General features: G+C 55.7%; 1 protein-coding gene across 3 annotated transcripts in view; it reads left to right on the plus strand.

The window, feature by feature from the left end:
* Nucleotides 1-2447: 2447 nt before the first annotated feature.
* Nucleotides 2448-14608, plus strand: part of CASKIN1 (CASK interacting protein 1) — a 216959-nt gene continuing 204798 nt past the window's right edge. For all 3 annotated transcript variants that reach the window (XM_073361693.1, XM_073361691.1, XM_073361692.1), the window contains exon 1: nt 2448-2624. In XM_073361693.1, the coding sequence (XP_073217794.1) occupies nt 2531-2624 (94 nt within the window). In that variant the 5' untranslated portion in view covers nt 2448-2530. The remainder of the gene's footprint in view (nt 2625-14608) is intronic.

Raw genomic sequence — 14608 nt, forward strand, 5'->3', positions numbered from 1 at the left:
CATTCCTGGCAGCGTTTTCTCATCTCCACACTTTTAATGTCTCACCCATTTTAAAAAAATAAAATAAAGGCAGATGGACTAATGTCCCTGGCCATCTGGCTCCGAAAGTGGAAAGTTAGAAAGTAATCAGGACTTTATTTAAAGAAACTGAAACCTGCTCACTTCTTCCACATTATTAGTGGCCAAACCCTGATATGTTGTGCCTGCCAAGGCCAAAGGAAGGAAAGGGGAAGAGGAGATCGCACAGGGCACTTCAGAGCCTTGGCTTTGAAAGGGAAATGTCTGAGCAAGTGTGAGGCTAGGGAAAGGGAGCCAGGAGCTAACCCCACAGTGCAAATGCCTCCTGCAGCTCTGCCCGTACACATCAGTGGTGGCCCACAGTAGCCCCACTAGGCCAGTAGTGGGCTCTCCACACACCACTCTGCTAGTGCTCCTCAGGCCTGGTCCATAGCCCTGCCCCCTCCTCCCCCAGCACAGTGCTCTGCTGACCCCCCTCCTTCCTGACCTGCAGCCTCTTGCCTGCCTGTCGCATTCCACGCCTGTGCCCCCCAGCTTGGCCCATGCCCCTCCATCCTGACCTGCAACCCCCTGGCCTGCCTGTTGCATTCCACCCCTGTGCCCCCCAGCTCGGCCCATGCCCCCCCATCCTGACCTGCAACCCCTGGCCTGCCTGTTGCATTCCACCCCTGTGCTCCTCTGTTCATGCCCCTCAATCCTCAATAAAAACACAACACCCAGTACAGATCATGAGGAGGAAGGGCTACCAGAGAAGTACCTTGTTAATGGGGAGCAGAGCCTTTCCAGCACCTGTAGTGCCCTCACCCCCACGCCACCCCCATCTTTGCTGCTAATTCAGACACAATTGCATTGGATCCTGTGCTGATTTGGTCATGTGGACAAATGAAGCCCCCAATAAACATCAGAGAAAAAGAGGAGTTGTTTAAGTCACAGGCCAGCGTTGGAACAAGCACAAATGGCTATAAACTGGCCATCAACAAGTTTAGGCTTGAACTTAGGTGAAGGTTTCTGACCATCAGAGGAGTGAAGTGGGGGCAAAATCCTAACTGGCTTCAAGACTAAGCTTGATAAATTTATGGAGAGGATGGTGTGATGGGACTGCCTGCAATGGCATATGGCCCATCCGCGACTGCTATTAGCAAATATCTCCAAGGGCCAGAGACAGGACACTAGATGGGGAGGGCTTTGAGTTACGCCAGAGAATTCCTTCCCAGGTGTCTGACTGGTGGGTCTCACCCACATGCTCAGGATTGCCCTATTTGGGATGGAGAAGGAATTTCCCCCCAGGTCAGATTGGCAGAGACCCTGGGGGTTTTTCACTTTCCTCTGCAGCGTGGGGCATGGGTCACTTGCTGGTCTGAACTAGAGTAAACGGTGGATTCTCCGTAGCAAAGTCTTTAAATGAAGATTTGAGGACTTCAGTAACTCAGCCAGAGGTCGGGGTCTCTTACAGGAGTGGGTGAGGTTCTGTGCCCTGCGATGTGCAGGAGGTCAGACTAGATGATCACGATGGTCCCTTCTGGCCTTAAAGTCTCTGAGTCTAGCCCTGGGGGAGGCCCCCTGCACCTGTGCTTCTATGGCCGGCAGAGCCAGGAGGAGCCGAGATTGTTCCCCAGGCTCAGCTTGAAACACCCTAGGTGAGGGCACCCCCCGGCCGGCAGCCAGGCCCGGCTCCTTGCAGAGCTGTAGCAGCCGCGCTGGGGCACTCTCCGGGGGCCCAGCCAAGGAGCGGGGCTGCAGGAACCTGTAAGGAACAGCCAGTCCCTGCCCCCCCCCCCATGTATCCACGTCCCGTTCCCTAGGCTCACCCCACTCCCAGGCGCCCCATTCAATAACCCCTCCCCCCCCGCCCCACTCAGCTACCGACAGACCCGCCCCTGTCACCAGCCCTTAGCCAGCCGCGGGGATTCAGGTGCCCTGCCAGGGATCGGTCCGTGCGCCCCAGGGGCTGCCCGGGCACTCGCCGGCGGAGCGCGCCCCGGCTCTGGGCCGGGAGAGCTCTGCCCTGCCCGGGGGCCTGGCCCCGGCCTCCCCGCCCCCTGCCCGGCGCGCCGGGGAGGGGGGAGCCGAGCAGCCCCTGCACCGGGGCTTCCCAGGCGGCCGCCGCGGCTGCCCGGCTTGGCAGGGAGGAGCCGCCTTCCGGAGGCACCGGAGAGCCAGTGAGCGGCGCGCTTGCGGCGGCGAGCCCCAGCCATGGAGGAGCCGGCGCGGCGCAGGGGGGCAGCAGCCCTGCAAAGGCGGCGGCGCCGCTAGCGGGGAGCAGCCGCGCCCCCCCCTCGCCCCTCCTGCCCGGGCTGCGGCCCCGGGGGCTCCTGCAGCGGATGCATCGCGGGCGCCGGCCCCCGCCGTGCGCCCCCCGGCTCCCCTCTCGCCGCGCCCGGGCTCTGCGGCTCCAGGGCGTGTGAGCCGCCGCCGCCGCCGCTCCCGGAGCAGGCTCGGGGCCCCGCGCCCCGGCCGGAGGATGCTCGGCCTCTGAGGGCGGCCCGCTGCCCGCCGCGCCCGGCCGCTCGCCATGGGCAAGGACCAGGAGCTGATGCAGGCGGTGAAGGCGGAGGACGTGGGCACGGTGCAGAAGCTGCTGCAGCGGCCCAAGCCCGGCAAAGCCAGTGAGTGGCCCCGCGGGGCACCCCCGGGGCGGGGTGGGAAGGGAGGGAGGAGGATTGCGGGGCAGGCTGGGCCGGATGGGGGGGGGCTGTGCACCCCCCAGGGGAACTCAGGGGGCGGGGCGGGGAGAACCCCCCTCCCCGATCTGCCTGGTCTGGGGAGCAGCCCCCGGGGCTCGGGTGGCCCCTGGGGTCTATAGAGGCTCGTTGGGATTTTCTCCTCAATGAACCGATGTGCAGGGGGAGGGGGAGCCGGCGGGTATCTGTGCCCTGCTCCTTCCTGCCTGGGTGCCCAGCTGAGCTTGCAAGCCGGAGCTGTCAGGCTGGAGCGGGGTGCAGGGAGGGGAAAGCAGGCGCTCCGCTCTCCCTCTGGCTGGGATGGGGGTGGTGGTGATGGTGCTCCTTGCAACAGCGACTAAATCCCAGAGCCGCCCTCTCACTCGGCTGCTGCATGTTCCTTGGGGTCACTCTGTTGCCAGTGCAGTACCGTGGCTGTGGGGTTGCATTCTCCCCGGCCTTTTCCCGAGCCACTCGCCTGCCTTGCACACCCAGGATGATAGGATCCTTTATTTGATTGCAACTGGCTTCTGGGGCAGCTGGGCTTGGGGACTGCTGCCCTGCACGGCCCTCTCATCTGAGAAACCCAGCCCCGAGTCGCACTGCAGCTGGGTTTTGCCCAAACATGGACTCGGGCATTCCTAAGTGCCTGGGAGCGGTGCTTAGAACTGTAGCCAAGTGCACAGGGTACGCACCGTGGAAAATAATTCAGTGCTACTCGCCCAGTCACCCCCTCCCCATCTATCCTCTGCCTCGTGTACACACACCCTTCGGCACGCCAGGCTCGCATCCAGCGGGTGGGAGCGAGATGCAGCAGGAGACGAGGGTGTTTCTTCCACGCTTTAACCCCCCAAGCAAGCAGCCCCTCGGGCCCCCTGGTTCAAGCCGTAGCCCAGCCCAGTCCAGCAGAGCAATGGGGCGGCTCTAACATTTCAGGCTGCGATGGTATCAATAATGTAACAGCAATGGTTTAGTGTTGGAGTGGAATTAATTGAGGGCGGGGAGAGTTTGAAGTGAAAAGGGGAAAAAATGAACCTTGAGCCTTTCGGCAAAGGAACAGCTCTTTGGGAGGGGGCTGATTGCAATAGGCTCCAGGCCGAGCAGGGCCCAGTGTTTGGGGAATCTCTGAATTTAGGTTAGCGTTCATGAAAATGAGGGATGCAGCCCTGGCTGGAGCCAGGCGGGTGCTGTGTGGCCGTTACCCTGCACCAGTCCTGACCACAACAACCTGCTCTAGTCTGTGGCGCAGAGCTCTGGCAATGCCCCTCAGTCCTGAGCTGCAACCCCACTGATGTCTTCTTAATCCTGACATCCCCATCCCCATCCCTAACTATAGCTTTGCCAGCCCTGCCTTGCTGCTCCAGCCCTGCCCCCTGCAGCTCTGCCAACGCACCTCAGTGCTGACCTGCGGTTTGCCCTGTCTGATCCAATCCGGCCCCTCGCAAGCAGCAGTTATTTATGCCATAGCTCTGTGGTGCCAACAAACACCCCCAGGGAGTTAAGCTGAGTCCCCCCACTCCCCCCCATTTGACTGGTGACCAAAGAAAACCCTCTTTTGATTGTTTCCCAAGATGGAGCTGCAGGTGGGTGGCGGGGCAGGAATGTTGGGTGCCTTTCCGAGTTGGACACCTGGGGCCAGGTTTTCAGAGGTACAGATTCTCTGTCGCTCCCATGGTTTTCAGTGCGAGCTCCGTGCAGGTGAAAACCAGGCCCACGGTGCACACTGAATGAGCATGTCCTTATTTTATGAGGAATAAGGCCTCTCTAGTGGAATGGGGCGAGCATCAGGTTTGCATTCGGCTTTAACTCCCTGAACCGGCAGGTTCAAATCCCAGCAGGTTCAGCTTGGAACTTCACTCTCAGCAGCTAACTACGTATGGGTCTTTCAGAAGCCTGAAATGATACCCCCCCCCTCCCCCAAGAGCTCAATGCATTTAATTTAAAAAAAGAGAAGGTCAAGGGGTGGCTTGATCACAGTCTGTAAGTACCTACATTGGGAACAAATATTTAATACTAGGCTCTTAAGTCTAGCAGAGGAAAGTATAACACAGTCCAATGGCTGGAAGTCGAAGCTAGATAGATTCAGATCGGAAATAACGTGTAAATTTTGTGGATTCTCCATCACTGACAATTTTTAAATCAAGAGTGGATGATTTTCTAAAAGATCTGCCCTAGGAATTATTGTGGGGACATTCTCTGGCCTATGCTATACAGGGGGGTCAGACTGGAGGATCACAGTGTTCCCATTTGGCCTTGGAATCCAGGACTCTCTAAACAGGGTCTCGTCCCCAGTCTCCACTGAGTGGGACATGTCCTGGTGCCTATCAGTGTTGGAGGTGGAGTCACATGGCAGGGTGCGGTTCTGCCGGGCTGGCCAGGGGATGCACGATTTGCTTGGCTGGGCAGACTAAGCCATTGAACCTCACATGGTCGTAAGTTTGATGAACACTTGACATGCTCTGAACTAGCGCTGAGGTGTCAGCCCACAGGTCCAATGGCTTTTGATTAGATTCGGTGACGGAATAAATGACTTTATGGAGCCTGGGGTGTCGAGGAGAATTTGGTCCTGGTGCATGTTACATAGGGGCCAGATGATGAGCGCTATGAACCTCTGCAGCTCATTCTGTCTCAGCACTGTCTACTGTATTCACCACCAGGTACAGTGCAGCTATTTCTTCCCTTGAACTAAACTAGCTACCGTGACTCTCCATATAGGTGTAGTTATGAAGTACTCAAACCTTATTGACAGGTTGCAGAGTAGCAGCCGTGTTAGTCTGTATTCGCAAAAAGAAAAGGAGGACTTGTGGCAGCTTAGAGACTAACCAATTTATTCTCTAAGGTGCCACAAGTCCTCCTTTTCTTTTTGCGAAATTTAGAAGGGTTGTTACAAAATCCAAGGCCAGCAGGAATGTTTTGGGATTGTTTGAAATTCCAATAGATAGCATGTTGTTCATCAATCGACCCTCCTGATGTAGTGTGTGCAATCCAGACATTGCAGAATTGATTGGAAACAAGAGTGAAACTAACCAGCCTGATTTCGTTGCCCCGCCTGGGAGAACTGCAGAAAGTAAATAAATGAGACAGAATGAAAAGTACATTTGATTTTTTTAAAACAGTTTTTTTGTGATCATCTGTGAGGTGGCGAGGGAGGTGGAAGAGGCAGTCATGTGTTTTTCAATATGGTTTCTCGCCTGAAAGGGTCTCTTGAAGTAGGAGCTGCCAAGACATGTGCCTGTGTTTGTTTACTATACTGTATAAACTCACAGGATCTTGAAATTGCTCTGCCAAAATCTCAGCCTGAAGGGATGCTCTGATTTGCGGCGTAATGGTAAGAGCGAAATAGTTTTGATCGAGCCAGTAGCAGAGATGGATGTTTGTTCTTGTTTGGTTGCAGATGGTACCCTCCTGTGCTGGGGGAGAAGGTTTGGCTTCACAGCACTGTTTGATGGGGAATGGGGGGGGGTCTCAATAGAGGGAGACTGTAACAAATGTGAGATGTTACAGCATTGTCTCATGTCAAATACTCTACAGCTCCCACCACTCTAGGGGTCAAGCAAGATGGATCTGTTCCTATGGCAGTGTTTAATTTGGTTCACTCTTCGACCTGCACAAACTCCGTTTCAGTGCACGGGGAGGCAGATTGTGTAGACTGCATAGAGCCCCCGGCATACATTGTTATCTCCTAAAGTCTTTGCCCTTCTCTCTGTGCTGCTGCCCGTGTAGCTGATTGTGGCGAGCGGCCACCTGCAGATGTGCTGGAGCAGGAATAGCTTTCCCATTATGGGATCTCCTGATTTCTAGCACTGCAGATTGCTTGTTGAGCAGGCTGGCTCGGCAGAGCGAGCCACGCTGGAAATCGAGGCTCGAGACGCTTTTCAGGGGAACACATATGCAGATTGCAGATTTACTGTAAGCCACTAACATGCAGCTAGTATTCACCAGAGCCGGAGTGCAGGAAATTGATTCCCATTTCAAATGCTGAGATTTCGTGTGCTTTGCACAAGCAACAGGCATAGAGGGACAGATCCTAAAGCCCCTGATAATGGTCAGAGGCTTTAGGGGCTTTCCTCGTGAAAGCCGGGTGTGAGGAATGAGCCAGTGCTGGGACATGTATGATTGTTCCTGTTTCATATCTCGTTTGCAGCATTGAGACAGGGTGAGTTGGCTCTGCCATGCAACTGGCAACAGGGAGCTAACTCCTGCCTCAGGTCTGGGGCAGCCCTTGCCCACGCAGGTGGAAGATACCAGGGTAATGAAGCATTGCTCCTCCTTGAGGCATCAGGAAGCCCTGGCCTTCTGTTAAACACAAGGGAGGATGAGTGCAGAGAGCAGCTAAGCCAGGAGCCTCATGCCAGGTTACAAGGTGCTATTGTGGTAGCACTAAGGTACACAGACCACAACCCCATTGTGCTAGGTGCTGTACAAACACAGAACAACAAAGACAGTCTCTCCCCATTGTACTCAGGTTCTTCTATTGCACCCATCACTGTGCTATCATAGAATCATAGGGCTAGAAGGGACCACCAGGGTTATGTAGTCTAACCCCCTGCCAAGATGCAGGATTTGTTGTGTCTAAACCAGCCAGGACAGATGCTGTCCAGCCTCCTTTGGAAAACCTCCAGTGAAGGAGCTTCCACGACCTCCCAAGGTGTCTGTTCTATTGGCTGACTGTTCTTACAGTTAGGGAGTTTTTCCTGAGATTTAATCTAACTCGGCTGTGCTGTAGTTTGAACCCTTTGCCTCTTGTCCTGCCCTCTGTGGCAAGAGAGAACAACTTTTCTCCATCCTTTTTATGGCAGCCTTTCAAGTATCTGAAGACCGCTATCCTATCCCCCCTTAATCTCCTCTTTTCAAACTAAACATACCCTGGCTGTGACACCAAAAGAACCTTTGCGTTTTCTGCTTGTGTAAAGCCCTGTGGGTTTTGTAAGAAATCTGTTTAACTCCCAGCCCTTACAGTCAGTGCCTGGGAGCAGAGCCCCCTCTGTGTAATATTCTTACTGTCAGACCATGCTGGCTGACTCTGCCCCTTTAATTGTCTTAAAGCTGCTAGCAATCTCTTTAAAGCTTCCCCGAGCAGCTTAAGCGTGATATCACTAACGGGAGCAGTCCAGGCTGTATCAGGGGCAACTGAGATGGGCATTATGATTATTATCGTTGGTGTTTCAAATGTAGGCCCCATGTTGGCATTTCGGCAGTCCGCCCACTCGGCCCCGTGGAGAGCTCTGAGCTGATAGGCAAGCGACCAGGCGAGTAAGGCCTTACGCTTCTGCAAGCAATGGCATCTGGCAGAGAGTTGGTTGGGGTAAGAGCTGATGGGACGTCCCGAGGGGGACTTCATCACGCAGCATGGGCACGCTGGAGTCGGGAGAAAGCTTTGCCACCGGTCATGCCAAACAAGATTTGTCATACAAACAAATCCCAATAGGTGGGAACTCCCTTTTCTTCCTGCCTGCTCCTCTCCCGAGAGCAGGTTGCTGGTTGCGCCTAGTTTTCATAGAGTGGAGCAAGGTGTAGCTGCTGCATCAGGATGCAGCGGTGCATTGTGGGTTATGTAGTCTCCGCAGGCCGCACTTGTGTGCTAAAGAATTCCTCTGCTTGTGTCCTCTTGCTCTGGCCACCCCTGGCTGCTGCTGCTAACTTTGTTGTCGCCCGTTCAATAGCCACTCTGACTTGTATGTGACTTTAAACTATGTCCTGGGGGAGGGAGGGCACCGCCCGCGAGCAGTCATGCTTGCCACGGGAAGCAGAGCGCAGAATTATCCGTCTGCGTGGGTGCTCGCCGGGTGAGTTTGTATCTTGTAAGATGGAGACAGTATTTCCTAACTGCTCTGGTTAAAGGCATTCATCCACCAAATGGAATAATTCATGAAGGCTTATAAATATACAAATTTACATCCAGCCCTCCCCTTCCCTGTGGGACCCAGATTGCTGATAAATATGGCACTTACATCCTGCAAGACTGCATTTCCCCAGCAGAACCCGTAGTCAGGAGGGGACGTGAGGGATGCTCCCCTTGCAGGGAGAGGAAAGCGCATGCATTTGCCTTTTGGAGCTGGTAGCTGCGGGTGGATAGGGGAGGGAAATAGGCAATGGAATAGCAATATAGTAATGCTGCTTGTGCCTGGGGTCTTTTTTTAGTGTGCTTTGTGTGGCTTGGTTCTTTTACCTGCACCATTCCCGCTGCAACAGTGGTTTCTCTTCTGGAACCTAAACGCTTCTGCTGGGCCACACATGAGACAGCAGGAGAGACCCTCTCTTGGGAATCTGACCTATCCTTGCAGTCCTCCAGCTGGAAATGGGTTTCTTCTGGCAGGGCGTCTCGACAGGTCTCAGGACTAGGAATGGCAGGGGATATGTAGCTTTCCACCTCCTGCGACACTGGCTCCGATCTGGACCAGGGCGAGAGGGGCAGAAAATGACTGACTCCCACTCTGATGGCTGTTTGGCCCTACGTGAAATGAGTTACTGGGTCTCAGTCCAGGTGTGGCAGGTGTTCACTTGACAGGAACCACTCATGCAGTTGGCACTGATGATTGGTGGGTTCTGGGGAGCAAGAAGCAGTTCACACCATTAGCCGGAGTCCTTCCAGGGGAGAGTAAAGCCGCCTTGGGCCCGATCCAAGGTCAGTGGGAGTCTCTCTGCTGGCAGGGGGCAGTGTATGGGGAAGGAAGCCTGCCACAGTACCAGCTGGGCTTTGCCTGGTCTGTGCATGGAGACGCTCCTTCCGTTTAAAGTGAAACTCTGCAGAGGACGACCCCTAGTTTGCTCCAGAACGTTCCCACGCTGTGAGAGGGGCTCAGTGCACGTGCCTGACCAGGTAGCACCGGCATGAAAGACCATCCTTGTGCCAGTTCATAAAAGCCGCTTCCTCTTAGCTGGGGGCACCCGTACGTCCTCAAACCTCCTAGCAGCAGTGCCTCCAGGCCAGTCCTGAAGTGGGGATAGGCCTTGCACTGCAACTCCCTTCCAAAGTGAGGCTGATTCCAGAACCTGGGTCCCTCCACTGTGACCTCCCTGTCCCTGGCTTGCTCAGGATTTGGTCCATGGACTGCATTTTGCCTGCTGTGATGCACCACAGGGAGAGAGGGGGAGTGCTGCTAGTCAGGACCCAAGTCATCCAGGGGTCTCTAGCCCAGCCCACCCCTTGTATTGCAGGTGGGGTACCAGTCTCTGCCTGTCTACCCAGCAGTCAGGAGGGGGGATTGAAGCGCGTGTAGACAGAGCCGCTAGCTTTGCTCAAGCTGGCTCAGGTACCTAGAGCAATGAAGCTGCGGCAGAATGGGTGATCGCATCTGGCCAGTGTCCTGGGTGGCCCGAGCACCTGCCCAGGGTCCTGGGTGGGCTTGAGTTCAGGTGCCCTGTGCCACCACCTATGCTGCTGTGGCTTCCCTGCCAGTTTTAGTGAGCTGGCTAGATCAGAGCTAGCTTGGGTGTGTGTACCCGTGTTGCAGTCACACCCGTGCAGCGCGGTGCAGACATGCCCTCAGTGCTCACAGAGACAGTCCTGAGAGCTGATCGGAGAGCAGTGCTCTGTTCGGCCGATGAGGTGCTCTTAAAGGACCCTCGCAGCCCTCAGCCAGGTGGCCACCCCCAGCGTTCATCTCTTCAAATCCCCTCCTGCGGGCAAGCACGCACAGCTGGCGTTTCCATGGCAATGCCCAGCTGTGTGTTGGAGTGAGGCTCTGCCCCCTCACTGATTCTTTCTCTTCCTGTATTTTTTTTAAATTTGCCCAAATCCTCCTCTGCTAAAAACTCAGCCCTCCAGTTTCTCAGTCAGGGAGTGTCCTGTATTTTTGAAGAGACCAGGCCGGTCACCTGGTAGATATCCATGCCCCTGACTACGCATTTAATCAGGTCCGCAGGCCACTTCTGCAAACAGCCAATTAGTGGATGGCTGATCCTATGTGCAGCTGGTACTTACCCAACCCGAGACATGTGGCTTCCCACCAGACTTCACGAGTTCTGAAGGCTGGAGGTAAATTATATGCCGGTTCATGTTTTCCATAAGCCACTTGTGTGCTCAGCGAGAGGTCTTTGCGGTGGAACAATCCTTGTATTGCAGCCCCAAGATAACTGGAGATACACACACATGCTTTCTCTTCAGTCTGTTGATCTCAGTGGTAAGACCCGCCCACACCAGTAGCATCTTTCTGCTGGAAGAATGGGGGTTTCCAGTTCTCTTGTGCAAATGTCAGGAGATAGCGACGGTCTTGCCACCCAGGCTTGTGAATGGATCTTGGCTTGTCTAGCTCCCTGCGGGATGCCTCTCCCCCACCTCTGCTGGCCAGAGTCAGGGTTAAGCCTTTGCTCGTCTTCTGATGACTCATGTCAACAGGTTGCTGAGGATTCACTCTCCTGCGTTGACTTTCCGTTCAGCGTTGAACTGAGAGCCCTTCGGGCAGCCTGGAGCACAGGTGCATTTCTTATTTGTGTGGGGGTAGCACCAAGGAGCCCCAGGCATGGGCCAGAGCCCCGATGCTAGAGGCCGTACAACCCCAGAACCAAGAGACAGTCCCTGCCACAGGGAATTGAGACTGGAGAAGAGTGGTGGGAAGGAGCCCGTCACTGGGTGTCCCCGGTGTGCCGCACTGCCTGGCCTGTCTGTTGGTCTCTTAGTCACAAACGCGCAACAGGTTGTTACCTTGTCACCATGTGGGTGTTTGTTCTTCATTTCCCAGCTATGTCAGAGTGCACTGCAGTCCTCAGCCCCGGCTCACCCTCGGAGCTTGCCCCGTTCCTCCCGCTAACTGACCTACTTTCTCATTAGCCCAGCAATGGCCACCCCAGAGTCAGGAATCCCCAGCAGAGACTGGGTTTGGCTTCAGTGAAGCCTGCACTCCTCCCAGTGCTGCAGCCCCAGAATCGCAGTGCTACTGACCCAGAACCGCAGTGCTCGGGTTAGTCAAAGCCAAGCTGGCCAAAGCCCTGGAGACTGCAGCTGTAGGGACCAGTCCTGCACTGGTCCCTGGGACACGGGGCGAGATCAACTGAGAGGGCCGGGTGGCTTGCTACATGTGATTGTTACCCGAGCACCTTGCTGTCATTAGTGTGTTTATCCACCCAATGCCTCTGCGGTAGGGCAGGACCATTGTCCCTCCAGGGGTCCCTGAAGCACAGGCCCGAGGAAGTGACTTGCCTGGGGCCCACAGAGGGAGGGAGCGTACCCCTGAGCCAGGAATTGAACCCAGATCTGCTGAGTCTCCGCCTCGTGCCCACCCTCCCTGCCCTAAGGTGACCACTCCTCTGGGCAGTGACATGCCTGCCGAGGTTGCTCAGTAAATAACCCCCTGGTAGGGTCTTTAACTGGAAGGGAGGGGTGCAGGGCAGGAGCTGTGATGGGGGAAGCAGCCTGGGGGCCTGTGCGTGAGATCAACTTTACCACGTGATCCCCTAGTCCACAGCCCCCTCTCGACTGGCCCCCGCTCCAGCTCGGCAGGGCCTTGGCCTGGCGGCTCCCTACTATTGCCGGAGAAAGACCCTTTTACTCTCTGCTGCTCCTCCTCCGACGGGCCTGGAAGAGCTGTGATGGGAGCTGTGAGGAGCTGGCGGCCCAGGGAGACCTCTCTCCGTAAAGCAGTCCAGGGCCGGCTCCGTGTCCCGCATCCTCAGAGGCTCGCAGGCAGTTGGAGCCGCGCACGGATCTTAAGCGAGCGAGAGAGGGCGGGGGAGGCATTGAGCCACAGGAGGAAACGTAAATAGTGTAGTAGGTGCGAGCTAATGTTATTCCAAAGGAGGCTGCCAAGCGTGAGCTGCCTGCGCTGCGAACATGCGTCCTCGCTCTCTTTCCACTGGGTCCCAGCCCCGTCCCTTCCTCTCGCTGCCCGCCCCAACCCTTCACAATCTTTGGGGCTAATTTCCCATCTGCAGAGAGACCCTCTTCTGTTTTTACAGGGAAGATTTGAGAACTCAGCTTTGGATCTGGATAATGTCCTCTTCATAAGGGGTTTAATAAATCAGATTTTAAAAAATCCCTTCGTGAATGAACACGGGTTGCCATGGCGACCCGGGGCCCAGGTTAGCGTGCAGAGTGAAATACTTGAGTTCAGCGACGCGTCTGGGGCATGGCGAACGGCTGGTGAACGCAGGGCGTAATTCCCCGGCATCCAGAATGAATTAGGGTTGTCTGAAAGGTACGCGGACGGAGACTCGAGCGCTTGGCAGCAAGTTGTTTTTCCTCCCCTCTAAATCAACTTACCGGATAATTGCAGTGACTTGGCAGTTTTACGTAAACACTCATCACTTCTGCTCCCTGTCTTTGCACCTCAGCATCAGGAGACAAGAGAGAGGATTTCCGCTGCCCTGGCCAAGGGCTGCATGTGTGACGGGGACGTAGGCCACCCAGGAAGTGCCAGCTCGGGTTATTTTCCGTGTCAGATGATGTTTAGCTAGAGTTGCTGCTGTTGTCTCTTTGCACCCGCGCCGTATCCGGCTCCCAGAAGTCCTCGGCTCTTAGCTGTTGTGGGGAACACAAGATTCTCCGTGGCTCTGCCCAAATAAGGAAAAGGGCTGAAGGGGTCAATGGAAAACCCCTTACTGGTGTCTGTGGCTTTGCTAAGGAAACTTGTTGCTCACGGATAATTGGCACTATATTATCCAAATTGGCACTATATTGGCAAACAAACTGACTTCCCAGGGACGGCCTGGCCAGTTGGCCCTGCTGGCTGGTTGCCTGATTTGAAAACCCAATGCCACTTCTGATGGTCACAGGCTTTTGGCTGGTGCCCAGCACATCCCAACTGCTTCAGGAGGAAGGAGTCTCTGCGGGGAGCACCGATATTTGAAGGGGTTGTACTTGAGTCCCTTGTACTTGATTTCTGTCTGCCCAGAGCTGCTGTGTCATGAACTGACGAGCTCCAGAGCCTGTGCTTTGTGTAACGAGCCAAGGGCAGGTCAAGCCAGTGTCTCTTTCCAAGACACGTTCATGTGTGTGTTGTTCTTGTGGGGAAGTCTGTGCTCCTGACTGCTGAGAGCAGCCATGCCGTTGTGCGCATGTCCAGGGCAGGTGCATGTCAGCCCCTCGTTAACTGTGCAGGGCCCAGACCTTCAGTGCGTGCTGGGGGTGACTGGCACCTGTGCAGTGATGAGCTGCCAAAACCTTAACAACCGGTTCCCGATCCAAAGTTCTCATTTAAGGGATGTGCCCCAGCATGTATTCTTTTACCAACAGGGTTACCATACGTCCGTATTTTCCCAGGAGGAATTTTTAAAATTTAAAAATCCTCCCGGACGGTGATTTAAGAACCAAAAAGCCTGACCTGTCCGGGAAAATATGGGTGTGTGTTAACCCTGCCTGAAGTTCTTTGTTAAAAAGATGGGCCTGAACTAGAAACGAGCTCCGTTTCACAGGTGTGGGTCCCCGCCACGCCCTGGGGGTGTGCTAGGGGGACCAGATGTCCCGATTTTATAGGGACAGTCCTGGTTTTGGGGTCTTTTTCTTATATAGGCTCCTATTACCCCCTACCCCCGTCCTGATTTTTCACACTTGCTGTCTGGTCACCCTAGGGTGTGCACTTGTGTGGGTCCCAGCTGCTCCCTGCCCCCCTCATTGAAGCAGATGTGCAGGGTTACTGCCCTGGGAACTGTGGGGCACCAGTGGACATGGGGCCAGCTGCAGACAGGGGCGTGGGGCAGGGCTAGCTGGAAGCAGGGGATGTGGGGCTGGCTGCGGGCAGGGCAGGGGGTGCGGAACTGGCTGGAGACAGGAGGGTGCGGAGTTGGCTGGAGGCCAGGGGGTGTGGGACTGGCTGCGGGCAGGCCAGGGGGTGCGGAGCTGGCTGGAGGCAAGGGGGTGTGAGGCTGGCTGGAGACAGGGCACGGGCTGACTGGAGGTAGGGGATGGCTGCAGGCAGGGCAGGGGGGTGCGGGGGTGGCTGGAGACGGGCTGGCTGCGGGCAGGGCAGGGGGTGCGGCAGGGGCTGGCTGCGGGC

The sequence above is a fragment of the Lepidochelys kempii genome, chromosome 10 (genome assembly GCF_965140265.1).
Source record: "Lepidochelys kempii isolate rLepKem1 chromosome 10, rLepKem1.hap2, whole genome shotgun sequence".
Lineage (NCBI taxonomy): Eukaryota > Metazoa > Chordata > Testudines > Cheloniidae > Lepidochelys > Lepidochelys kempii.